Here is a 26,995-nt window from a genome sequence, read left to right on the forward strand (position 1 = left end):
TTTGGGACACGCTCGGTGTAATCTATTTAGAGACGGATAGTGGGCGAATTGAGACGCAGCGTCAGTCTTACAATAACGACGTCATGAGAAAGTGCATTTGCCATCGAGAGTGAACGTTAAACAAACTATTAAATACAAACATTTACGTACTTGGTGCCAGGCACCAAAGGTACATGGGCACCTGTTGTATTCGTTAGTTCTTATTATTATTCTTCCTCTTCCCCACTGGGAGTCTATGGCAGCCCTATGAACCGTACGTAGGAAAATGATGAAATTTGGTACACTCATAGATATGACCATGAATACTATCTGGACCAATGATGGCGTCTCTAGGACCAACTCTATAGCGCCACCACTAGTTCAAATATTCACTTTTCAAATGGTTAGAATTGTTGAACACTTTGTCCTAGGGAAAAGAAGTTGAGTTCATCAGACTACTCAACTCATGCTGATCACAGTCCATAGCTTACATTAAGACTCCACCCATTTCAGTAGTCACCATTTTGAAATGTACAACATTCAGTTTTTTTCACTACTCCTCGTTCAGTTTTTTTCCAATTCTTACCAAAATCGGGTCAGATGATCGGTGGACAGAGCCGCACAAAAGGAACTGAACAGAATTATGATACTTATATTTATTCAGAAGTTATGATGTCCCAAATTTAACAATGTTGACCCAAAATTGGATCAGAGGCTGTATCTCAGCCAGACTTTTATCAGAATTAACGAAGCAGCGTATCATGATCCGAGCGTCCATGCCGAATTTGAGAACAGCGCCATCTACAGGTCATGAGAGTTGAAAAATGAGCATTTTTGCTTATAACTCTTGAATACTTTGACAGTAAATTATTTTCAATCATTATCTTGGTGTCTCCGGATTCACTGGTCATGGCGAATCCGTGGATACCAATTTTGCCAGGATCGGACAAACCACCTGTCCGCCATTTACAAATTTGCCACATATTGTAATATCTGTTAAAATATTTGACATATCGACACAAAATGTTATAGGGATCATTCATAGTATGTCCTCTAGGTACGTGAAAAATTTGAACACAACGCCACCTAGTGTTCTAGAGATATAAGGGTTTATTTCTAAAAGCATAACTTTTGAAAACATTGCCCCAAATAGTTTTTTTCAGTGGCGTTACACGTGCGGCGCACTGTGATGAAGCACAAGCATTCATTCTAAAGGTCCTGAGTTTGATTCCTCTGTGATGCAAGTTCTTAAAAGTTTGTGTAATGTTTTGTCTTTGGTTTCCTTTTGTTTTGTGGCTCAGCGTTGCAGTAATCCTTCAACCGCTTGGCATGCAAATAAATACCTCTGTTCTGTTCATTTCCTGTTCAGTCTTCTTCTCAGCTGTGCTTCTGAACCTGTCTTATATTCATTCATGTACATTCTGTTTCTCCTCTTTGTGCTATTCAGGCTCCGCATTGTGCTTGCTGCGCCTTTGGTGCTTGGGCCCTTTAAATGCTGCTTGCAGCTTTAATTATTATTATTATTATTAGTAGTAGTAGTAGTAGTAGTAGTAGTAGCCTTACATTAACAAAAATGTTTTATTTAATGAGTATTAAAATGATAATGTTGTTGTTTTGGGCTTGTAGTGATGTTGTAGAATGCTACAGTCAAGTTTTAACCTCCTGGCAGAGGCAGCCAGGTTTTCAGCTAAAATACTGTACACGCTGAGACAAAATAAGGTGAGGTTTTTAATAGATCCAACTGAACTCGACATTATTAAGAGTAAATGTATGAATTTGTGGTTCTATTTTGGTCTAATTATCGTTTCATCTATATGCAAACATGCCTTTACGTTGGTTCTGTTCGGTCCAATAAACACACATACACATACAGGATTGTGCTGGGGTTAATTTATTACAGCGTTGACGTGACTGAAGATTTCAGTGAAAGTTGAATGTCACTTGATCCCATTTATAAACCCAAAGCTTTTCTAGGATTAGCAGGACTTCATGTTAGAGTTTGTGTGTGTGTGTGTGTGTGTGTGTGTGTGTTTGCACTTACAGAACTCTGAGGCTGTGTTTACACTGTGGATCTTGATGGACAGGGGCGAAGAGAGAAACAAAATGAATCATCCGTTTTGGGTTGCTGTTGTTGTTGTTGTTGTTGTTGTTGTTTAGCTGCTGATTTAACTCTACATTGTGGATCTTGATGAACAATAACGAAATTTTGACAAAGATCTGAATATTATTGTCCCGTCTGTTTATATATCCGTAAGACCTGACCCATATCTGATTCTCGGCAAAAATGACCACCATCACTGAGGCTGTAGAAAGGAAGAGATTTCTGTTTTTTCCACTATGACTGAAATGTCCAGATATCAGGTTTTTGTTTAAATATCGGATGCCTCGGAATACCTCGGAATACCTCGGAATACCTCGTTTAAATATCGGATGTGAAAAGAAAAGAAAATTCATATCCAAGCAGTTTAAGCGCAAGTCAAAAAATGGGATTAAAAAGCTTGGTGACGTAAATGGCGAAGGAGCGTCCTCCGAGGCCTTGGTGTGACATTACATAAGTCAGAGACGGCAGCGCCCACACACCCGACACCAATAAATACAACACAAGACGTTAAATATAATGCAGAACACAGTGGTGTAGCGTGTGGTGAACGTGGCGTTATCACGATTAACAGCACAGACGTCCGAGTGAGTTTTATCTAGAAAAAAAGGCCCCGATGAAGATATATCCACATGCTAGTGTTCTATCGATTTCATTTAATGACTTTTACACCGTCCGTTCAGAGCGGTCTGAAGAAATCCTGTAAGGTCCGATCACATAACTGCTACAGCAAAAGAAGAATATCTTTAACTTTAACTTTAAAAACTCGCTTAGGGAGAGAAGCCAAATGCGCGAGGGCCGTGGTTCAGTTTTGTTAGCGCAGCTCCGGCTCTGAAACGGCTGGAACGGAGGGGCAGGTGGTCGGGGTTAGGAGGGTTCAAGTAAAAATAACTCCCTTGGGTAACGTAAGAACCCAATTGGACATGGAAAAAAAAAAAAAAAAGACGAAGAGACACTAAATTAAAACCACTTTCTTTCATCCTCTCTCCGTCCAAACACTTTCTGCTCTATTGGACAACGTTATTTAGTGATGATAACGATTTTAAGATGAAATCCAACAAAAATGAACATTTAATCCATGTTAAATGGAAAGATGGTGAAATCGTGTTTAGATTTGTTTGCTTGTTTGTTTCCGTTTGCTGTATTAATCTTGACGGCAGTGTGATAATCCTCAGTAACGTTCAGTGTTTTACAGACGGCCAGCTGCAGAGATCGGATTTCTGGCTGCGTTTCCGCAGGTTAGCGTCAGTAAAAGCCTGGTGTGAAAGCCTCGTGTCGTGTCACACTCGCTGTTTCTCTGAAGATCTGTCATTGCATTTGGGGCCCAGTTCTCAGACAGAAGACGTACAACAACGCGTCGTTGCCCGATTTACATCTTAACAGCATCACGGTGAACTCTGGAGAATGTCAGAACGGCCTTCTTCGAGTATAATGTGCGATTTAAATCAGGAATGGAGCTCAGCTGAACTTTCCTGCTGTGATTCAGTAATTCATCTGTATCGTCAGGTTGGATGAGGTAGAACCGTGAGGTATCGATCAAGAGGCGATCCAGGTCCAAACATGGGTAGAGATCGTAACAGGATGATAATCTAGACATCAAGACATGGAAACCAGAGCGAGGGTCAAAACCGGGAAACTCAGAAGCAGGAAATGAGGCCGTAGGAAAAACTTAACGAGACACGAATACACGATAAGACTTCGACAGTGATAGACAGAAACGAGAGGATGTAAATAATCCGAGGATTTATGCAGAACAGGCGAACACATTAGGATAATCAACCAATCACAGGACAAGAAAAATGAGGAGATGGGGGGGGGGGGGGGGGGGCAGAAACAAAACAACACAACAACACAATGATCATTTATTACGTAATCATGAATCATTCATTAAACCAGTAATGACCTACCTTTATTGGACGTTGTTCAATAAAGCTACAAAAAGGGAAATATTATCCAACATCCATTAACTTTATAACGTACACTTGCAAAAAAAAAAAAAAAAAACATTGCTTACGTGTATAAAATAGCTTATATACTGTATGTTGCATATGTTTTGATCTTATTGAGCAACAACATTTCATGGATCGATATTTTAAATTCGTAGAATTGTCCAAAAACACCTTGAGCTGTGTTTTATCATCACGTAAACGTCACGTTAAATTCACATCTTTAGACGCTTCACAAACTTTTCCCACGTGGTAGTCGTGCGCGTACTTTTCCGTTTCGTCCCGAGTGCACGTGCACGATTTCACGGCATTCCACGGTTCAACTCGGATTCCTGTCTGTGTGGATTCCTTCACGTGTGGGCTTCCTCCGCGTTCTCCGGTTTCCTCCCGCCTCACAGAGACATGCCAGTTAGGCGGATTGGTGCCTCTAAACTGCCCACTACAGTCTTAAAAATAAAGGTTCTTCAGGGGTTCTTTAAAGCACCGTAGGTTCTTCTTCGTCAAGAACGATTTTTCATCGTATAGGGTTCTTGAGTTGAGCGAAATGGTTCTTTGGAGATTTAAGAAGTTCTTTATGTTTCATTATACATTCTCCAGAGTAGTGTATCGGTTCTTCAAGTTATCATCCCTGAACGGGTTAAAGTGAACCCTGTACGGTTCACTGTGGGACTGGAAAAGGTTCTCCTGGCATCATTCTTACTGTAAGAACCTTACTTTGGTTGCAAAAGCTCTAATTAAGTTTTTTTTAGAGAACGTATGATAACATGGTTCCTTGTGGCACTGCCATGAAGAACCATTTGTGTGTCTAATACAGGGACTCCAGATCTACAGTGACCTACAGTCCACATGGGGCGGCTGTGGATCAGGTGGTAGACCGGGTCGTCCACTAATCGTAAGGTTGGAGGTTCGATTCCCGGCCCACGTGACTCCACGATGCCGAAGTGTCCTCGGGCGAGACACTGAACCCCGAATTGCTCCCGAAGGCAAGCTAGCGCCTTGCATGGCAGCTCTGCTACCATCGGTGTGTGAGTGTGAATGGGTGAATGAGACACCGTGTAAAGCGCTAAGGTTTTAAAAATATATATAAGTGCAGACCATTTACCATTACAGTGATCTACAGGGACCAGGATAAAGCACTTACTGAGGATGGATTAATGAACATGAAATGCAGCATCACGTGTTTCTTACGTACGTCTGCTCACATATTACTCACACAAGCTGCGTTTACATGGACAACAATAATCCACTTTAAGAAGCTACAATTAAGAAGCTACCATGTAAACAGCAATTTTTACTTGCCTTAATCTAATTAATGTCATAATCGAAGTAAGCACTAATCTAATTAAGACATGTGGAGTACTCCTGTTCTAGTCAGTCGCATTATGGACGTGTAGTAGTGACATGTAAAGACCTTAATCACATTATGAGCGTCGTGTGAGAGTTTTCACCGCATTTTGCGACAGGACACGATCTCACACGGCAGTTTTACGTTTTACGGCGAACAAGAGAGTTCGGCTGTGTCCCAAATCGCGTACTTTCCTACTATAGGCCTGTAGTGGGGGAAAAATACATGTATCTCGGCTACTATATAGACGGTAACTACGCGATTTGGGACACACCCACCGCTTCAAGCAGTCGTCTATTAGCACGTACAGCATGACAAATAATTAACTGCACTTAAAGCGTTCGTAAAAATAAATAAATAAATAAAAACACGCAAAACTATATACGGTCCCATAACGAAGACGAACTGTATGTCGATACGTGAAATTCTGGAGGGACGTCGGACAGCGTGGCGCGGTGACGTAATGACGCGGGTTGTTAATCTGATTATGTTCTATAACATGTAAAACGGGAACATGACGGGAGTATTCTAAAAGCGACTCGTGTAAACACCTTAATCACATTATTATCTTACTCAGAGTAAGGTCAATAATTAGATTACTGCTGTCCATGTAAACGTAGTCACAGTGACATGAAAAACGTGTGAATCACATCACACGTGAACGGTAAAGCGGACGTGGTGTGTCTGTGTTTGAGACTGATCGTGTCCTGGAGCAGGACCGCCGATCGTTGGCTGAAATAAAAACATGAGCGAAGTGTTGAAAAAAGGGAATCATACAGGAGACTTTTCTCCGAAGGAGAAGGTTTGGACCCGAACGTTCTGCTCCCCGGAACGGGTCAAAGAAAAAAAAAATATCGAAAGCATTAATCTGGGAACAAATGGACTTCTATTTTGTGACCGTGAGCCCGAAAATATTTACACGCACCGATAATTATCATAAAGTCATGATTATATTTAGGAAATGTTCCGATGGGAAAGACGAGCAGTGACGGCGACGCGCTGCTGTGGATCCAGCTCCGGATCTTCTTTAAACTTTGATTATTTGCTTCTTCTTTTTTTTTTCTCCCCAACGTGATCGAACGACGTGGTATGTTTTTATATCCTGGTTGAGGACAGGAAAACGGGACAGTTTGGACCTTACGGCTAAGTCCTCATGAGGAAAACTGCTTTTACAACAACGGAAAAATGCAGCTTTTATTTAAAAAAAACAAAACAAAAAGAGCTGAAAGTTTTCCTTTTGGTTCCTGAGTTGAAGGTTGAAGCGTTAGATTTAGGTGTAGTGTTAATCGTTAATCAGCTGCGTTAATAATTATATCACTGGAAGGTCCTCACAAGGATAGTAAGGCAACAACGTGTGTGTTTTATGGATAGAAAGTAGGACAAAGACGTCTTGGGGTGAGGGAATGTCCTGAGCCGTGAATCCCATATTTAGCCATATGGACGGTCAAATGTCTTTGCACAGCGAATTACAGATGAGCGCCTTAAAAAAAGAGGCGAGGCAAGGCGTCAGCCAGTGGGATCGGCGCTCAGGGAAAGTATCGGGTGTCCTTCAGAACTCTTCAGGCCAAAGCACATATTTGTCAGCTGCTTGAGACTCTGAGCTCGCACTCCAGGTCAGCATTCGGTTCGGCGCAGACGCTCTTCGCCTCCTCTCCGTTATTTCTTTCTGTCTGCCACCAGGACAATAAGCAGCCATGGATGCCATCAAGAAGAAGATGCAGATGCTGAAGCTCGACAAGGAGAACGCCTTGGACAGAGCAGAGCAGTCTGAGGGAGACAAGAAGGCATCGGAGGACAGAACCAAGGCGGTCGGTTTCTGTGTGGATATTAAAATAGAGATGGGGGGGGGTAGAGTTTAAAAGTGTTTCATGGAAGTGTGATCGGTTAGAGATGAAGTTGATGATGATGATGATGGCTTAACATTTAGGCAGAGATCAGAGGAGAAGCCATGTGAGAAAGCCAGAACTGTTTAAGAAAAAATGAACATAATCATCAATTAATCATTAATTCATCGTGAATTACTTGCCTTTTGGGGGGGCTTTGGGGGTGGGGGGACGTTGTTCAGCTGCGAATTAAAGCTACAAAAAGTGAAATATGTTCCAACATCCATTCACATTATTCCAAAGTGGACAGATAATAAGAAAAAGCCAGTAGAACAACATTAGAAAGCTAGAAGAAAAAAAAAAGTTCAAGTTTTCTACAAGCGCTTCGAGTCTCGGTCCGAACGGAACGATCCGATCCAATTATAAATCTCTTTATTTTTTTTTAAACGTGACTATACCCAGGTGAAAGATTTAAAGGTGTATTAAAGGTGAACAACATAAAGGTACTGCACCCCTCCCTCCCCCGCCCCTCTGCCCCCCGCACCGAAAGAGAACCTTAGTACCTTTTTGTATTTTCGATGTTAGCCTCACACAGACTCTGACAGATCTTCGAACCCACTTTGTATTCTTGTATTTTAACCCCGTCTCTCATTTCTTTCCTTTTCCTTTTTCTTCCTCTCTCTCTCTCTCTCTCTCTCTCTCTCTCTCTCTCAGCTGGAGGATGACCTGGTCGCCTTGCAGAAGAAACTCAAAGGAACCGAGGACGAGCTGGACAAGTACTGCGAGGCCGTGAAGGATGCTCAGGAGAAACTGGAAGTGGCCGACAAGAAAGCCGCCGATGTGAGTCGTATAGCTGCGCTCGCATGTACTCTATTTAGGACTGGGAGAAAGAGAGAGAGAGAAAAAAGGAAAAGTGTGTATTTTCAGTACGTGCGCACAGACAATAAACCCCTGTTTACACCGCCATACTGAACTATTATAAAGGGAATGATTCCTTTCAGTGTGTAATGGAGCCTGACACCAATTTCACAGTGACATTAAATGTGTTTCTATATAAATAGCACGCCGCAGCTCTATATGCATGTCAGTAAGAGTTAAATTTAGAGCAGGGCTGTATAAGGTAACAGCAGGTACGAGCCCCTAAAAGCCATGAGGTCGAAATATGTGTAGGCGACGTCTAGCGTTTCACCGTTCTTCCCCTGCCTGAAGGAGAGACTATTTCAGACGCAGATGAATTTCAGTAACACGCATTCGTTAGGTTTAGTTTAGCACATTTTTTTTTTAATTAAAAAAAAAAAAAACCCACATCATTTGATGAATATGTCAGTAATCATTCAGACTGAGTTTAAGGACAGCAATGAAGGCTGTTCATGTGAGCAGAGTGAGAGCGTTCAAATATTAACCACTAGATGGTGCTGCTGCAAATTAATCAATCAATCGATCGATCAATCAATTAATCAAAAAACTAATAACTAAATGCAAGCAAGAGTACATATTACTTTTGGTAACATGGAGTGGAGTTAAATAGTCTCCAGATTCTCATCTATGTTCATTTTAAAATGTTTACGCTTACGGTTCTTCTTCCATTTCGTTGTATGTGTATAATAAAGTGCCAGAATAATACTTAATAAGAAATTACAAATGATACTTTCAACAAATAAAAAGAAGAAATATCAATAGATCTATTTCTTTAAAGTAGATATTAATATTGCTCTCTTTGTAACATAATTTTGCAACGCAGAAAGCTCACACTGTGGGATGTGAACAAAATAAATCCTGAAGAGTTCTTTACTGAATTAACTGACGTTTAGACTATATATAAGCTTTATAATAAAAATACTACTAATCATAGATTATAATAATACATTAAATACTAACAATTAGATAGTATCCAGATGTGTTTCATTCATTGAATAATCAGCACTGCTGTGTTGGAAAGTAACTGAACCTGACCCAGTTAACATTAATAATAATAATAATAATAATAATAATAATAATAATAATAACCAGTAAATCAGATCTTTGGAGTCGAGCCATCATTCCAGCATGATTTAGAACGTAGAACATGTTTTTCTACAGATATTCAGCGTCTGACAGCCGTACTCGACAAAATGAACCTACCTTTAATCAGATGATTGATTATTTTTTGGGGGGCTGCAATTTTGCATAAATTACATAAATTATTTATTTAATTAAATCAAATCATTCGGCTATTTACAATACACGTCTCAAAATGGGCTCTGATTATATCTCTGAATATATGATGATTTTTCCACGCATACTTTTCCTTCTTATGACAATAAACAATATAAAAAACAAACAATCTTTTAAATAACGCTTTGTTAAAAATGTAGACTTGTATAATAATATTCTTAAGACGAGAAGACACTACGGGTAAATAAAAAAAACAAAAAAACAAACAAGAGACATCAAAATCAGTCTTCACCCAGCAACTGCTGAAATGTTGATATGCTTAGTGTTTTTTTATTGAAACTTTTCTTTAATGACGTTTATTCATGCAAAAATGAAGCCTTATTAAACATGCATGCGTATATATTTAAATGTAAAAATAAAATAAAAAAATTTACGTTTATAAAATTAGTCTGCATGTTAGAATTAAAATGTTAATTTCACTGTGAGACAAGATATTGTATATATGGTATAAAAATGTATGCCATTTTTCAGTATGAAATCTAACGTAAATAGAACAATAATCAACAGTTTGGGAAATCTGTCTGTAATATCTTCCTAATTAGGGATTTGATTAGATTTTTGATTTTGAGGGAAAACGGTTTTTAAAAATACACACTGAGGTTTAACAGTGCAACAACACACAGAAAAAAAAGACATATAATTCACAAAAAAAGCTTTTCGCTGACTCGTGACGTCATCATGTCGAGCGGGCGGAGCTTAAAGCCTTCTTCATAGTTGCTAAGTTTCAGCTAACGGACAAAAACCCCGGAAATAAACAACTTTCCGTTGAGATTTGTAGTAATAATTTTACCGCTGCAGTTGGCGCAGTTTAAGAGGAGACGTGTTATAAATGCACTTGATCTAAAAATCTGGAAAAAAAAAACAAAAAAAAACGATTAATCACAGGTGTCATGTCTTCCTGTAGCTAGGTGTGTGTGGTGTTTTTTGTTTTGTTTGTTTGTTTGTTATTACTGCAGGTTACATAAGGGTGGGAGTTTTGAGTGTGTGGATGATTTTATGAAGATCTGGCATCCCAGGTCTCAGCAGCGCCAGGGAACTAATAACGTCAAATAAATCCCACACTATCGCGATAAAAACGTGTTCACATAGTTGCGCCTGTAATGTAAGTAGCCTTATTGCGGTAGTATGCGGGTTTGGGTGTATCCTAGGAGACGCCGGTGAACTTCCGGTGCGTCTCGGTGCGCGTGAAGTGCCAACACCCACCCACCCCGCCTCAAATCATCCACGCATCCACCCCATCATCCATCCATCCTGAAGCTCTGTGATCAGCATGGCCGCAGTCCCGCACCTCGAGGCCGTGAAAAAGAAAATCAAATCTCTACAAGAGCTGATTGACGAAACGCAAAATAAGAGCGCGAGACTACAGGCGGAGCTCGAGGCGGAGAGAGCAGCGCGCGCGTCGGTAAGGCCGAGAGAAGAGGCGGCGCCGTTAAATCCGTTTAAAGCGCATTAGCAATCTACTGAATCTCCTGACCGCGCACTCCTTACTGCAGGATGCGCGTGGATTAGCGTCTCATAATAATAATAATAATAATAATAATAATAATAATAATTTACTCGCGCGCGCGCACACACACACAGTGCACTGCAGCATGCATTTGTGTAGGGTCTGGTCATTAGTAGTACCCATACTTTTCCTCAGCTCTGTTGTGGTACCATTAAGCGTCCCGCAGCTTCGGTACCTGAAAGACCTCGTGCGCTGTGGGCATTTAGAGATGTGTCAGAATTACTGGGACAGTTTTTAAATCTCCACATCCCGTCGCTTGAACGTTTCTGAAAGTGTGGGATATTCACACGTGAGAAGGAAGAAATGTGTTTCGCTCTAAACAAGCACGACCTCACATTTCGTCACGCGACTGACTGACTGACTGACTGACTGAAAACCGTTTCCGATGACGTTTAGTAGTTTGGGAGATGTTCTGGTTTAGCTTTAGGATTTTTACTTTCATCCCCAATGACACATTTAAACATTATTTACAAATCACCATTTCAACAGAAGTCTCTAAATTCATCATTAACATTGGTGGTTAGCATATTCACATCACACCTCCAGGGTCGGGGGTTCGATTCCCACCGTGGCCCATACGTGGGCGGAGTATGCATGTTCTCCCCGTGCTGCGGGGGTTTCCTCCGGGTACTCCGGTTTCCTCCTCCAGTCCAAACACATGCACGGTAGTCTGATCGGCGTGTCTAAAGTGTCCGTAGTGTATGAAAGTGTGTGTGAGTGTGTATGTGAGTGTGCCCTGCCACGGATCGGCACCCTGTCCAGGGTGTACCCCGCCTCGTGCCCCATGCTCCCTGGGATAGGTTCCATGTTCCCCGTGACCCTGAAAAGGCTAAGCGGTATAGAAGACGGATGGATGGATGGATGGATTTCTGTCACATGTAGTCCTGACTTTCACTTTTCAGCCAATCAGAAAATAAACAAGGTCCAATTAAGTGGCATGAATTATTTTTAAAAGGAAAAATATATATAACTAAAGGTACAAATGATGTCTCGTTGATGGTACCGTCACACCCCAATGACGAGGAACAGTGCAGTTTGGTACTTTTACTTCTGCATGCAAAGAATTCATTAAAATAATTAGATTGTTGAAGTATTTAACGTTTATCTTTCGGTCCTTTTTAATGATGAACGTCTTATAGGAAACTAAAGGAATACAATTCTGAAAGAAGAGCATTTCTTTTATTTGTGTAAAAAAGAGGTGTGAGTAAAACCCGTGTCATCGCCGCTCTGTTAGGAAGTGTTCATTTAACGTCGATGGATGGCGTCTCCAGCGTCAGAAGTCACTCGGTAACATTCCGACATCTTCAGGACAGAGGAAAGAAACAAAACAAACTTTTTTTTGTGTGTGTGTGTGTTATTAAGTTCCATTGAGAGAGAGAGAGTGAAAAAAGCTGACGTGTTTTGTGAGGGAACGATTGTTTACAGCTGATATAACATACAACATAACCTAAAACTAGTTTTGCTGACTCTCCACAAATAGCTGTGGTGTAAGAGGAATAAAACACGTGACCTGCTGTTATTGGAGAATAATCCAGTCGCTCTGTTTACGCCGTACACGTGACGTGTCCGGCTCTAACGATTTTGCCGGTGTGTACGCTGTACTGTAAGTGCGAGTGTTTGAGCTTGTGTGTTGTGTCGCGTGTGCAGGCTGAGGCAGACGTGGCTTCCCTGAACAGACGTATCCAGCTGGTTGAGGAGGAGTTGGATCGCGCTCAGGAGCGTCTGGCCACCGCTCTGCAGAAGCTGGAGGAGGCCGAGAAGGCTGCTGATGAGAGCGAGAGGTGTGTGTTTTCACCGGGTGCCGTATATCTGCATGATAAAACGTTCCAGTCACGTGATGTTTCTGACGTGGTCACGGTATTCGGAACAGAATTTCTGGCTTAAGGTGCGAAATACAGCAAAAACATTTTTTTTCCCCCGACAAATGTGATCTCTTAGGTACGTTTCCCTGAATTGCTAATTCCTTTAAACTTGGCGAAAACGTACCAAATTTGTACTAAAGTGTTTTTCTGATATTTATTTATCTCATATACACACCCTGTCCCTGTTCTCGAAAGACTTTAAGAGCTCAAAACTCGAGGGAAAAACAAAACAAAACAAAGAAACTCTGCCGTTTTAGGAAAAGGAAGCTAATGTCAGCTAACCGACTAACTTATGCTAATGTTAGCAAAACATGTCCTGTAATGTAGCATCGCTAGCTAGGTAACGCAGCGTATGTAATCTTGTCTGTTCGTGGAGATTTAATAGGGAATTGAGAATTTACTGGAAGCCTAAAAATAAAGAATTGTGATTGTTAAAGATGGTAAAGAGAACAATGTTTTGTTCCAAATCCAACCTTTGAGCTTCCTGCACAGCGGATAAAGCTAATGTTGGTGTCTTCTAACCCGTCCTCAAAATGGCGGCCATTGAACAGTGTGATGTCGCGTGAAACGTTAGGAGAGAGCGTACGTTCTCTAAACGAGGAAAGGTTCTAATAATTCATGTCATTTCTGTGTCTCTCAGAGGCATGAAGGTGATTGAGAACAGGGCTCTGAAGGACGAGGAGAAGATGGAAGTGCAGGAGATCCAGCTGAAGGAGGCCAAAAACATCGCTGAGGACGCCGATCGCAAATACGAGGAGGTGAGCGAGCTTCCTGCCCCCACATTCTCTCTTTACTCTTTAATGTACTTTACTGATTCTCCCTCATCCTATACTCTGTGTGTGTGTGTGTGTGTGTGTGTGTGTGTGGTGTAGGTGGCTCGTAAGTTGGTGATCGTTGAGAGTGAGTTGGAGCGTACAGAGGAGAGAGCTGAGCTGAACGAGGGGTAAGAACTGTTCTGATCTGATACTGATCTGATACTGATCTAATACTGAGCTGATACTGATCTGATATTGATATAATGCTGATCTAAGACTGATCTAATACCGATCTGATGCTGATCTGATATTGATCTAATGCTGATCTAATACTGATCTGATACTGATCTGATACAGATCTAATGCTAATCTGACACTGATCTAATGTGGATCTAATACTGATCTGATACTGATATAATACTGATCTAATGTTGATCTAATACTGATCTGATAATGATCTAATTCTTATCTGATACTGATCTGATACTGATCTAATTCTGATCTAATACTGATCTGATGCTGATCTGATACTGATCTAATGCTGATCTAATACTGATCTGATACTGATCTGATACAGATCTAATGCTAATCTGACACTGATCTAATGTGGATCTAATACTGATCTGATACTGATATAATACTGATCTAATGTTGATCTAATACTGATCTGATAATGATCTAATTCTTATCTGATACTGATCTGATACTGATCTAATTCTGATCTGATACTGATCTAATGCTGATCTGATACTGATCTAATCCTGATCTGATCTGATAGTGATCTAATTCTGATCTGATACTGATCTAATCCTGATCTGATATTGATTCTGATTTTGATACTGATCTGATACTGATCTGTTATTGATCTAATACTGATCTGATACTGATCTAATGCTGTTCTGATACTGATTTGATCTGATACTGGTGTCGATTTTTCAATCATTTTACAGTAAATGTTCTGAACTGGAGGAGGAACTGAAGACAGTCACCAACCTCATGAAGTCCCTGGAGGCCCAGGCTGAGAAGGTAAGTGTGTGTGTGTGTGTGTGTGTGTGTGTGTGTGTGTGGTAGTAGTCTGACTCACTTCTTCTGTCCTTTACGTCTACAGTACTCTCAGAAGGAGGACAAATATGAGGAAGAGATCAAGGTTCTGACTGACAAGCTGAAGGAGGTGTGTTTGCTTTTGTTATATAGATGCATCACAAATTAGCCAGTTATGATGAGTTATTTCAGTGCACCTGTAACGAAACAAATTTTATACTAAATTATATATTTTAAAAAAACCAACATATTGCGTCCTGGTGGGATTAAAAATGCTAAAAAGAGCAGGACTCCATCTTTATTTACCCGAACTGCTGGTCGAGGAGCATTCATTGATGCAAATGCATGTTGCTGTTAAACTCTGTGTGTGTGTGTGTTCCTGCTAGGCTGAGACTCGTGCTGAGTTCTCCGAGAGATCAGTCGCCAAGCTGGAGAAGACCGTCGATGATCTGGAGGGTAGGCCACTTTCCCCAAACCTCTCTCACGTCCACTTCTTTTCCATTTAGAAAACGCTTATTTATTTATTTATTTTCTGCTTATTCGCATTTCTACTTTCAATTTCTTTTCATCTTTTTTTTTTTCTTCCAATCTCTTCAACCTCTTTTTATTTCTCTCTGTCCCCACTCGTTTTGTCTGTCTGTCTGTCTGTCTGTGTCTGTTTTTTGCATTATCACCATTCCCATCACCCACAATCCTTCGCTCCGTTTCCTGATCGGCTCGTGTAGATGAGCTGTATGCTCAGAAACTCAAGTTCAAAGCCATCAGCGAGGAGCTCGACCACGCCCTGAATGACATGACCTCCATGTAAATATTTCGATAAGGAAGTTACAGATGAAATTGTAGCATAAAGCATTTTATTTATTTATTTTTGTACTTTTCACGTACATACCAATGAATCGTTCCCTTTGCACGCTGCTTTTTTTTTTTTTTAATTTTATTTTATCCTTCATCATTTTCTTTTTCTCTCTCGTCCACGTAGATAAACGATCTCATCCCTGGTCCCTGCTCCGGCCGAGTCGCTTCACTTCACACTTCTGTCCTTCTACGTTTCTCCTTCCTTCCCTGTTTTCTCTCACTGCTTTCCTCCATCCATGGCGATCGGTTATTCCATCTGCTGTACAGAACTTTTGAGTGGTTTTGCTTTCTGTAAAATAATAAAACTTCATTTCATCCGTGTAAAGCTTCCCACTCACTCAGTTTCTCTTAGTTTGTCTTAGTCTTTTCTTATGTCTCTAATTTATTCCTGAGGAGCTTGAATTAAATCTGGAAAGGCTCTTCTCACTACCTCCTGCTCTGTTTGGTTTATTTCTGGCTTTGGTTTGACATTTGATCCGCACGCATTTCCAGTTCACACTGTAATTGAGGGGAAGGATGATGCCGTGTATTTACTAACATCTGTCTTTTTGTCTTTCGCTCCGTCTCTCTCTCTCTATCTCTCTTTTCTCATCAGACCGCCTCCATCATCAGCTTCAGGAAAACCAAGTGCTTTCACACGAGCTCACTTTAGCACTGAACGCCGACTAAAATGTCATTTATCCTGGAACATTTACGTTACAGGGATTTAAAACTGTGTTTTTAATGCTGGAGCAACGCTCTATAGCCCTGTCCGGACTGGAGTAAGTTTACATTAGGAAGTGGATTTGAGACGATCTGATCGGCCATGTCGGTGAGAACGTTACGGACCGAATCGCTTCGGTTTTGGATCTGATGAGGCTTCTCGTGTCGGGGGGGAAAAAGTGTTTTGATCGCTGATGCTCACCGTGTTTAATTAATCTAGCATGCGTATACATGTTAATACTTCCCAAAAACCAAGACATCAGAACGGCGTGATCCTGAACGCCGATTAAAGCGGCTGTTAAAATCGCCACGGCTACACGAATCCATGCATTTTATGCACATTCGTGTAAATCAAAATATCCGGCAGCTTTACGTTTTCTAGAAATAAACGCACGAGCACTTATATCTCTGTCCTTAATCATTCAAGGCTCAAGTCTTAATGATACAGATTCCCGTCGTAAATAAAACTAAAAAAAACAACCTAAGCAACGGCAGGTTATACCTGTGCGTTCAAGTCCTCCTGGGAAGTTCGTATTTACGAGTCAGGAAGTCGTAATTACGACGTCAGGTGCGTTCGGGTCACTTCGGTTTGGAGCGAGATGGCGGTGCACCTTCTCTTAATTAACTACAAAAAAAAATACAGCAAGGTTTTTAAACTCTACTTCTAGAAAACGATGAACAATGTGCCTCGGGTGTGTTTTAAATTGTGTTTGATGTTTTTAATCAATTCACGAAGCCGCTGTAAACTTCCATCCATCCATCCGTCTTCTATACCGCTTACTCCTTTTCAGGGTCACGGGGGAACCTGGAGTCTATCCCAGGGAGCATGGGGAACGAGGCGGGGTACACCCTGGACAGGGTGCTAATCCATCACAGGGCACAATCACACACACTCACACACCCATTCATACACTACGGACACTTTGGACACGCCGATCAGCCTACCATGCATGTGTTTGGACTGGGGGAGGAAACCGGAGTACCCGGAGGAAACCCGCGCAGCACGGGGAGAACACGCCCGCTGTAAAGTTTGTCGTAAAAATACTGAGGGCCAGAATAAATCTGTAAACCAAATCCCCGTGCAATGTCGCAGATCACACCATTTCTCTCCTGTAGGTGCTGAAATGTTAACCAGTGTGCGTGTGTTTCGATAACGGTGCTGCATATACAGAACCAAACACAGCAATAACCGAAATCAGCTTCTGACACGAGTAAATCCTCAGAATCTCAACAAGTTTCCCGTCAGCTACAGACTTTCCATCCGCCGATTCCACCGTGTTTTCATACTGACACGCCTCTGACTCTGAGCTCGAAGAAAATCCCGAGTTTCCCCGCTCGTAATCACGACTTTCTTGTGGCGTTCACGTGCGTTCGACTCGTTAAATACGATCTTTCCGACACATACATACGTAGACGGATTAACGAAGGGCTTAACATGGAACAGGTGCGCGCATTAGGTAACAGAACAGTGACCGGACGGGGGCTGAGATGAACCAAACCAGAACCAAAACGAAGTCCCCGTTCGTTAACACGTCTCCTGGGTGATCAGATCGTCAGCGGTCAGCGTTAAGTAAAGGTGTAAACGGGGTCAAAGCCATCTCAAGGACGCATTCGGAGGAGGTCGGATGCGTATGACCGCATCACGTTTGAAGTGTGAACGCGAAAGCGCCTCTCGACACGTCCCGGACAGCAACGAAGTACCGACTGATCACGTGCGTCATTACTCTAGAACGGTGGTCACCAACCCTGTTCCCGGAGATCTACCTTCCGGAAGACTTTATCTCCAACCCTAATGGTGCCCACTGGACCATCTAATCATCACCTTGATCAACTAAAAGAGGTGTGTTAGATTTTGACTGGAGGTGAAACCTGCGGGAAGGTGGATCTCAAAGAAGAGGGTTGCTCGGCGCTGCTGTAGAACCTACATTCCTAAAATATCTAATCCTTGGAGGTATGTTTATAAGTTTGGTTAGCACACTACACGACTGAAAGGTTTGAAACAGCCGTTCAGGTGCGTCAGCCTTTCCTTCCTCCAGCGGAAAACGATCTATGAAATCCGATCGCGTAACGTCAAGACAAACGTCAAATCTACCATGTGCTGAGACGGGCCTTCCTCCCCATATATCATTATATCACAACCCCGATTCCAAAAAGGTTGGGACGCTGTGTGAAACGTCAATAAAAACAGAACGCAGCGATTTGCCAATCTCATAAAGCCACGTGTTATTCGCAATAGAACCGTTTTCAGGAAAAGATAAGGTCGTCCTGAATTTGATGGCCGCAACACATCTCAAAAAAGTCGGGACGGGGGCGACAAAAGGCTGGAAAAGTAAGCGTTACTAAAAAGAAACGGTATAAAGGATGTTCATATAGAACGACACACAGTACAGTATGATCACGTGTAGACATCTGGATATGAGAGTTTTATAAAATAAAACTAAATTAATAAAAGAAAGGTTATTACAGATGTCACCCAGACGAACTAAGAGAAACTAATCCCGTCCGCACAGGGCTTGTGATCATACTGTGCACGATAACGAGGTGAAGAAAATGAAGACTGAAGAGAATCTTATGAAAAAGCCTACTTACTGCTGCATTTGTTTTTATTACAGATATTAAAATGACTACAGAATAAATCGGAGCTGTTTATTATTATTACTAATGTGTTTACAGGCTGCTGCTGCTGTAATATTGTCTAAAGTGACTCTGCATCGCTCTTCACTGTGTTTATACTGTAACTCGCACTGAAATACATCAGGATTTTATTGACACTTGATTTTCGCAGCCTGAAATGTTAAACCTAAGACAGTAACCACGGCAATAAAAGTGATATAAACGATTCCTATATGCGAGGTCTGTTTTGTTTGTAGTTATTTATAACACACGAGTACGAACGTGTGCTACGTTTTCTCTTCCTCGCGTACCTCCTTCTTTGAGGACGCTAGAAAAATAATTGTCGGCAAACGCATTTTTACCAGATGAGACGTCATTGCTGACGCACGTAATTATCCAGAATTAAACAGACATCACTGGATGTACAGCTACGTCAGCAAGATTTTTAAAGCATGATTGACTTTCATGCACGGATTTTATTTGTACATGTTGTTTGTTTTAATTAAGATGATTCGTTTTGTATTTGTGGTTCTTATTATTGTATCTTTTGCTGTAATTGTGTGTGTTTTTTCGATGAGGGGGCGCATTTATCGCATCCGTCGAATCAAGGAGGTTTTGGGATGCACCCAGCTTGTGAATGAAATAAGCCACGCCCACTAGATCTTGGTGACATCACAGCAGGTGACTTAGGCTGTTTCTGAAGTCTAAGACAGGACTTGAGTTCTCGTGAACGCCGGCCTCGACAGACTAACGTGGAAGAACGAACCCTGGGAGCTTCTGCAGCCGTTGCATGGTCGATATCAAGAACACATCTGGATCATTTCATGCGTCCACGGTATTTGCGTTCTTGATTATTGGAATTGAACTTCGGCGGTGAACGGTGACATAGAACGAGTACACAAGGACGCAAGATCACATGCGTATTGAGAAACGTCTTGGGGGGAAAATAGGCTTTTATGTAGACTCTGACATGATCAGCGTAATAAATAATAAACTTTCAGATCATATTTTGATTACATTTAGAAGTCATTTTAAAGTCTTAATGAAACATCTTGAGAGGCGTGATTTGATCCTGAATGTTTGACGTATTTCCTTTTGAAACAGGAAGTCAGAGTGGCGTGTTGACTGTTTTACACAACAGCCAATAGCGTTCGAGATAGGCCGTGCCACACCCCCGTCCAATCTAAACACACCTGACAGCTAACTAGCTATATATGAAGAACAGTGAAGAGTTTAAAACGAGCGTTTTTTCAGTTCATGTGTTACTGGCGTGCGAGTTCGAGGCGAGGTCGAGCGTCAGCATCGCCGACGGTTACGGAGAGCCACAGGGTCGTCACCCGGAGACATCTGACGCGTCTGAGTGGGAGATAAAACGATATTACTACTCTTCCTGATGGAGACGGGGTATAAACACGGAATCACGTTCTCCATCATTCCGACACCGAACAAGTCGCCCCAGGTCGGTAAAACCCTCCTTCAAAAAAATCGTACAAACTCCGCCCACTTCCACATGAATAAATTCCAAACATTTATTCACAGTTGGAAAAGGAAATAGTGTGTGTGTAAGGCTGCACAGCCAAAATCACACCAATGAGCCATGCTACACTAGAGCATGACATGCCCCCGAGGGGCGGGGCATACGCATTTTAGAGAGCTTTTGATTGGATGAACACAAGACAAGTACAGGATGAGTCATCAAAAAATATATATTATTTTTTCCTGGGGCTATAATATCCAAAACCTTTTTGCATTTTTTCCCCTTCTGGATATACTGTGTCTATAAAACTAATTGAGAGGAACAAAAAAAACCTAATTTTTGGTTCAGTGGATTTCACCTCACGGATTTCACCTCATGAGGTGTTTTTTTTTAGGTTGTATGGTGTATTTTTGGAGTTCAGATCTGGCAACCCTGCTCTCAATTGTGGAATCTCTCTCTCTCTCTCCTTAAAAAAAAAAAAAGATTTAATTTTGCTCACACCAACAAGCCATGTTTACTACTAACCAGCTACTACTGTAGAGCAAGACACGCCCCCGGGGGAGGGGTATAAACGTCCTAGAGAGCTTTTAATTGAACAAACCGAAGGCTAGTACAGGATGAGTCATCAAAAAAGAGTTACTCGTTTTGAACAGAAGTAAGGAATTATACAATGATTAGTTTTATTTATTTATTATTGTTTTTTTTTTAATTGTACCGGTGTGTGTATAATAGTAAGGGACAGTGGGAAAAAACGCTCCAATGATGAAAGTGTTGGAACTCTTATTTTGAATTACGCCGGAAGCGGAGTGGTTTTCAACCATTTGAGGCTAGTTTCAGTTCTTTAAAGGAAAAAAATAGGTGTTGTTACGAACAGGTTTAGAGGGAAATGGCGCTTGACGGAGCTTCTAGCAGCGGTGTTGTGGAGAGTAAAGTCGGGTTTGTGCTCGGGAATGTGGCGGAAGTGGTGGAGAGGATCCTGACTTTTGTGCCGACTAAAGCCCTGTTCCGGATCGCGAGGTAGTGTGTGTTTAAACTCGGCTCGTGCTAATCACTGAGCGCTAGCCTCGGAGCAGTGTTAGCACGTTAGCTCAGTCAGATTCAGTAAAAGTGCGGAGTTAAAATGTCAAATAAACCTCACTCAACCCCCCGAAATCCTCCAGGACGCTTTCTCATCCCTCAGTTGCAGTTCGGTGCTGTGTTTGGTCTGCGGAAGTGTTTGGTGTTTGGATAAACACTGACATTAGCACAGTTAGCAGTGCTTATACACCACACCAAAACTGCAACAGTGACAGCAAAATAAATATTAAAATCTACAGCTTTTAATGGCTGAAATTACAATAAAGAATATTTCTTAAACAGAAGAAATGTGTGCTCACAACCGGAACCGGAAACTCTTTAATAATAATAACAACAACAACAACAACAGCAGCAGCAGCATCAACAACAACAACACTGTTTTAGAAACGTATTTTATTTATTTATTTTTTTTATCAGGAAATAAAAAAGATACATTTGCAATCTTTGCATTATAATATTTATTATTAAGTAAGAAAAAGTAAAGGAGGGTTTTCCTTTTAGTGTGAAACATGGTTATTGCATAATAATAATAATAAGAATAAGAATAATAATAGTAATAATTATTTGTTTTGATACTTCTTAAAATCAATGTTTTTTGTTTTATGATTTATTTACGATAATAATAATAGCTGTTATTGCTAATAATTAATTGCTATTAATTATTATTAATAGCACTATGCATTTAGATTTTGTATCATTAAGTATGACTTTTTTTCTGTTACTATGAAATGTGGTTATTAAAGAGCAATACAAAACAATAATTCACATTTAAATATATATATATATATATATATATATATATATATATATATATATATATATATATATATATATAATTAAGTAAGAAAATAGATGGGTATATTTTTGTTCTTAGTGTAAAACATGATTAATGGTTGCTTAATAATAATAATAATAATAATGGCGTTTAATAAACATGATTAATGCTAAATGTCAAAGATACCGTTTAATTATGTAAAATTACTGTGTATTAAGTAGAAAGAAAGGATATATTCTCTTCTATTATTATTATTATTATTATTATTAAAAAACAGTTTGAAACCAGTCAGCTTGGTATGATGATAGACAACTATAATCAGAGTTGAGCTGTGGAGGAGGAAACCCAGACCTTATTTACTTTCTCTTCTCCAAAGTTAAAAGTTTTACTAGCTCGGGTTTCGGAAAAGAGCCGACTGTGAACGTTTGAAAATATCCACTACAGGAGATAAAGCCGATCATCACACAGTACTAATTACTGTTAATGTCACTGTTATCATTATCATTATTATTATTATTATTATTATTATTATTATTATTACTCTTTATAAAAATCCATTTCATCAGGAATTTGGAATAAAACACCTCAAGGTGAATTAGTTCTAAATGTTTTGGCCAGTCTTCACCAAACTCCTCAGGAGACTCTGAACTTCAATCACTTTTAGATTTGAAACAAAATGGCCGCCATGTGTCAATTGATTCTGAGGAGGCGGAGCCTGATTTAATCAAGCAGCTCCGGCTCATGATTTGCTGCGTCTGAGTTCGTATGCAAGTTTGGGGCCTGGCTAAACTTCAGGGGGCGGAGCTAATGTGAGTTAACTGTTTCTCAGGAACCGGAAGTGTTATCAGGATGACCGGGTTATTTCAAGCAGGAATTTCACACGATTAGTGTTGATACCGTCACAAAACCTGAAGAGTATTTATTTAGTATATATTTGTATTTTAACCTGTGATATTTTCAGATGAACTTAGTTGGTTTTAGTTCCCAAAATGTAAAGTGAATAATAAGTTGATGAATAAATACATTATTTTGACAGATTTACAGCAGATTTATGTTCTTTTGGGTGTAGAAGTGTAAGACACATGCGATGTACCTGAGCAGCGATGTACTCCACTTTTATTTATCGCTTGTGACATCATCAGTGTTTTCTTCCTTTTTGCGTTAGAGTTTGTCGGCTGTGGAGGAACTGCGCACGGCGAGTCATGAGAACGCGACAGAAAGTGACCTGGCTCTCGGCTTCTGGTTCGTCCCGATACGAAGAACACGTTCTCCTCAGAACCATGGAGGAAGGACTGGAGGTTCGAGAGAGCACGAGATTTTCTTCTCTTTTTTTTTTGCTATTACCCAAAAACGTCCTGTTTAAAAGGCAGTGTTTAATTAGCGTCAGTGCTCATGTTCATCTTTTACTTTAAATAAAATACTGACAGGACGGTGTGATGAAGCGGAGTCACTGCCGATTATTTTCCTCTGACGGCACAACCCCAAGTGTTTTATTCCTCTTACTCGACAACGTCCCATCAATTACAGTTCACATGTTCTCTCTCTCTGTCTCTCTTTCTTTCTCTTTCTCACCCTCCCTCTCTCTCACTTTCTCTCACTCATTCTTTCTCTCTCTCTCGCCCCCTCCTGTCTCTCTCACTCTCTCCCTCCCTCACTTTCTCTCCCTCTCTCTCTCGCCCCCTCCCTTCCTCTCTTTCTCCCCCCTCCTGTCTGTCCACCCTTCTCTCTCTCACCCTCTCACACCCTCTCCTTTCCTCTCTTTCCCCCCCTCCTGTTCCCCCCCTCTTTCCCTCTCCCCCTCTGCTCCCTCCCTCTCTCTCTCTCTCTCTCTCTCTCTCTCTCTAGGATGTCTTCCTGCTGCCCCAGACGGTGTTGTTGATGATAGACAACGAGAACTTTACCGGACATCACAGTTCTTTCAGACATAAAAAAGGTGAGACGACGTTCCCGTTACTTTATAATAAACGTCATGCTTGTAGATCCCGAGCGTGATCCCTGAAGTAATCCCGAGCGTGATCCCGTGTTGTAGCCAGGCCGTGTCAGCCGGAGGCCGATTCGGATGTTATGGACAAGCTGAGACGCTTGCTGCCGGGCAACTCCGACATTTTATGCATCATCACTCCGGGAATCGTCTGTAAGTCTCTCCCTCCATCCTTCCAGAAATAGTAATCATACCCTCCTGTGCTTTCTATTATTATTAATAGTGCACAGGAACCCACGCGTGTCCTGTCCCTGGTGATGAAACGTTCCTTAACGTGTTCCCCGGAGCGATTTATAAAGGCGTGGGATTGTATAAAATTCAAAAACATGCATTGTCTTGGAAAATTTATTATAAAATAATTATCCTCCAGGCGATACACGATGATGATTTGCATAACGATATACAGGTTCACACGAGCTACCGAACACTCGCGCTGCCTTTAAAACACACTTTTAACACGTCCACAAAAATGTCTTAATCTGTAAAAATAAATAAATAAATAAATATCTTCGTACTTACAATAACTGAGACGTTTACTGCGCCGTAATCGATCACGTTATCGGTATTATATTGTCATATCTCCTTTCTCGTACACTCTCTTTTCGATAAGTTCGAGACATCGAGCGTTTTTTATTCACGTGAGTGGAATCTCTGCTTTTAGACAGGGACTGGCTCGTGAAAGCTTTCACAAACGCGTTGTGCCGCGAAAGCACAGCTGGTCTTAATACGGTCGTTTCTTTTCCAGAGCTCAACGGTCGCGAGACACGAGACGCTGTTTGTTGTTTGTTTTTGTCCGCAGTGACCCCCAGCGACCGCGCCTGTCGCGTCCCTCGGGAGTTCATGGCGGGCGAAGCCGGTTTCAGTCTTCTGTTTCCTGCGATGGAGGGAGTTCACATCCGACCGTTCCACTTCTGCAAAAAGAGCCTCAGCGACAGCGCTTTAGAGAAAGCGGGTAACGCGGGTTCTCACCCCGAACAAGCACCTGCCCACGGACGCTTTGTAGATCCGACGGATTTGAATATATGAATATGTAAATTCAGAACAGGTGACGCTTCAGAAATGAACGAGGAGAATGCGTTTGATTGGACGGTTGGTGTTTTGTCGTTTTATAAAGGCCTGGCTGCGAATCCTGACCTGAAGGTGGTGCTGCTGTTCGGCTATGACGCCTACAAAACCGGAGCTGCGCGCTTCCTGAACCAGCTGCTGGAACCTCTGGGGCGGAGTAACGTCCTCATCGCCGGCGGTCACGTCGAGAAAGCGTTCCCGCAGAAGAAAGACTGGTGCGTTACACGCAGATCATATGCAGCGTTTATCACGTGCACAGCGCGTGTACGTGTTCACAAGTCCGAAAGTTACGCAGGGAAAGTTCCCGGTTCCCGTTCAGAGTCGGGTTACGCAGCTGCTGGAGTGGAGTTTTTGTCTTGAGTAGAAGCGTCAGGGTTTTTCAACAGCTTCTAGACCAAAAACACTCGCCATTTAAACCTGGGGAAAAAAAATTCTCTTCTTTTTTTGCTTCAATGTAACTCCAAGCTCTAAAATAAAAGAATGAGAAGACGGCGAGTGTCGAAATAAATCTAATAGAATAGCACTTGATCCAGCACAGACTGCTGTTTTACATTTTATTTACGTTTTATTTAAGTTACTAAATGGAGGTCATGAAGTCGTGTGTGTGTGTGTGTGTGTGTGTGTGTGTGTGTGTGTGTGTGTGTGTGTGTGATGTTCGCAGCTGTTCTCCGGGTTCCTTCGGCGTGATGGGTCTCACTCTGAGTGGCCCCAGGATTCAGGGCGCCTCGGTGCTCCTGGATCAGGACGTGAGCACGCCCGCAGCGGCCGAAGTCACCATCCGTCGCTTGAAAGCCGCCAACATTCCCGAGTCCAACACCGTCGGCTTCATGTTCGCCTGCGTGGCGCGCGGACACAACCACTACAACGGCCAGCACAACGTCGAGGCCGACGTTTTCCACAAACTCTTCCCCGGAGTGCCTCTGTTCGGGTTCTTCGGAAACGGCGAGATCGGCTGCGACCGCATCGTTAAAGAGAGCTACACGCTGAGTCAGACGGATGCTAACGGGCTGCAGCACGGCTACACCACCGTCATGAGTCTGGTGCACTTGGGTTAACGCACACGCACACTCTCTCTCACACACACACACACACACACACGGTCTCTCAGGACTCGACATCGCTGTTTTTTTCTCTAGCGTTCACTTTCTTTTCAGAGAGACGGTCCAGACGACAACGTTGTTGTTGTTGTTGTTGTTGTTTTTTATGTGAATTTCATGCATCATTTAAAATTCAGTCTTAGAACATTTTACAATCCGTGCACTTTTAAATCGTAAAGCTGTTCCAGAAATCGCACAAAAACATAAAACATACACAAAAAAAAAAATAAAAAAAAAAGTAAATGCTTTGCTTTACATGAAAGTGAATGTTTTGTAATGAATGGACATCTGGTTCTGTTTACTCAAGTGTAAACAGTCTACTGAAGATCCCTGTCCTGATGCACCGCTCTACACTAAACACATCCTCTACACCCGTTATACGGTCATAAACTCGTACTGTCTTCAATTCTTTTTCTCCGTGCGTCTCCGGAAGCGTTTTCCGCTGCTCGGATCCCGAGTGAGTTCGTGACGGACTCGGTGCGAACGTTTCCCACCAAACAGAACCGACCGGTTTTCAAACCGGACCTGTTTATCGACTTGGCAATCGAATAAAAGTCCCTGTACAGTAGAGCGTCGTGACTTCGGGGTTCTCGCGTTAATAATAATAATAATAATAATAATATCAGTATTTAAAATAAAGAGCTGAGTTCTTTACTTTACGCATATTTTCCATTCTTTGTAATAATTTTCCTTTCTTGTTAAGATTATTAAACGGTGTAATCTAGGGCTGGGCGATATGACAAAAATATCATATCACGATACTCGAGGACATTTCAATACGAT

General features: G+C 41.6%; 2 protein-coding genes and 1 long non-coding RNA gene across 3 annotated transcripts; 2 read left to right on the plus strand and 1 right to left on the minus strand.

Annotated features, from left to right (window-relative positions):
- The first annotated feature begins 6,915 nt into the window (after positions 1-6,915).
- On the plus strand, positions 6,916-15,854 carry LOC108271010 (tropomyosin alpha-1 chain). Its single transcript, XM_017478157.1, has 10 exons — positions 6,916-7,176; positions 7,906-8,031; positions 12,560-12,693; positions 13,415-13,532; positions 13,647-13,717; positions 14,480-14,555; positions 14,638-14,700; positions 14,957-15,026; positions 15,296-15,374; positions 15,550-15,854. The coding sequence occupies exons 1-10, from the start codon at positions 7,063-7,065 to the stop codon at positions 15,551-15,553; spliced, it is 855 nt and encodes a 284-aa protein (XP_017333646.1). The 5' UTR covers positions 6,916-7,062; the 3' UTR covers positions 15,554-15,854.
- On the minus strand, positions 6,989-10,619 carry LOC124628547 (uncharacterized). Its single transcript, XR_006983122.2, has 2 exons — positions 7,755-10,619; positions 6,989-7,333 (listed from the first exon to the last, which is right to left on the minus strand). It is a non-coding gene; the product is annotated as an uncharacterized LOC124628547 (long non-coding RNA).
- Positions 15,855-21,020: 5,166 nt separating the features above from the next.
- Positions 21,021-26,723, plus strand: fbxo22 (F-box protein 22). Its single transcript, XM_017478942.3, has 7 exons — positions 21,021-21,234; positions 23,235-23,367; positions 23,915-24,002; positions 24,099-24,203; positions 24,850-25,002; positions 25,165-25,330; positions 25,777-26,723. The coding sequence occupies exons 1-7, from the start codon at positions 21,104-21,106 to the stop codon at positions 26,168-26,170; spliced, it is 1,170 nt and encodes a 389-aa protein (XP_017334431.1). The 5' UTR covers positions 21,021-21,103; the 3' UTR covers positions 26,171-26,723.
- The last annotated feature ends 272 nt before the right edge of the window (positions 26,724-26,995 follow it).

The sequence above is a fragment of the Ictalurus punctatus genome, chromosome 10, assembly GCF_001660625.3.
Source record: "Ictalurus punctatus breed USDA103 chromosome 10, Coco_2.0, whole genome shotgun sequence".
Taxonomy (NCBI): domain Eukaryota; kingdom Metazoa; phylum Chordata; class Actinopteri; order Siluriformes; family Ictaluridae; genus Ictalurus; species Ictalurus punctatus.

Excerpts from the sequence above, each read along its gene's own strand:
- LOC108271010 (XM_017478157.1), top strand. The coding sequence starts at position 7,063 with ATGGATGCCATCAAGAAGAAGATGCAGATGCTGAAGCTCGACAAGGAG. Across the intron at positions 7,177-7,905 it reads CGGAGGACAGAACCAAGGCG|CTGGAGGATGACCTGGTCGC; the intron begins GTCGGTTTCTGT and ends TCTCTCTCTCAG. Across the intron at positions 14,701-14,956 it reads TGACTGACAAGCTGAAGGAG|GCTGAGACTCGTGCTGAGTT; the intron begins GTGTGTTTGCTT and ends TGTTCCTGCTAG.
- fbxo22 (XM_017478942.3), top strand. The coding sequence starts at position 21,104 with ATGGCGCTTGACGGAGCTTCTAGCAGCGGTGTTGTGGAGAGTAAAGTC. Across the intron at positions 24,003-24,098 it reads TTCTTTCAGACATAAAAAAG|CCAGGCCGTGTCAGCCGGAG; the intron begins GTGAGACGACGT and ends CCCGTGTTGTAG. Across the intron at positions 25,003-25,164 it reads CAGCGCTTTAGAGAAAGCGG|GCCTGGCTGCGAATCCTGAC; the intron begins GTAACGCGGGTT and ends CGTTTTATAAAG.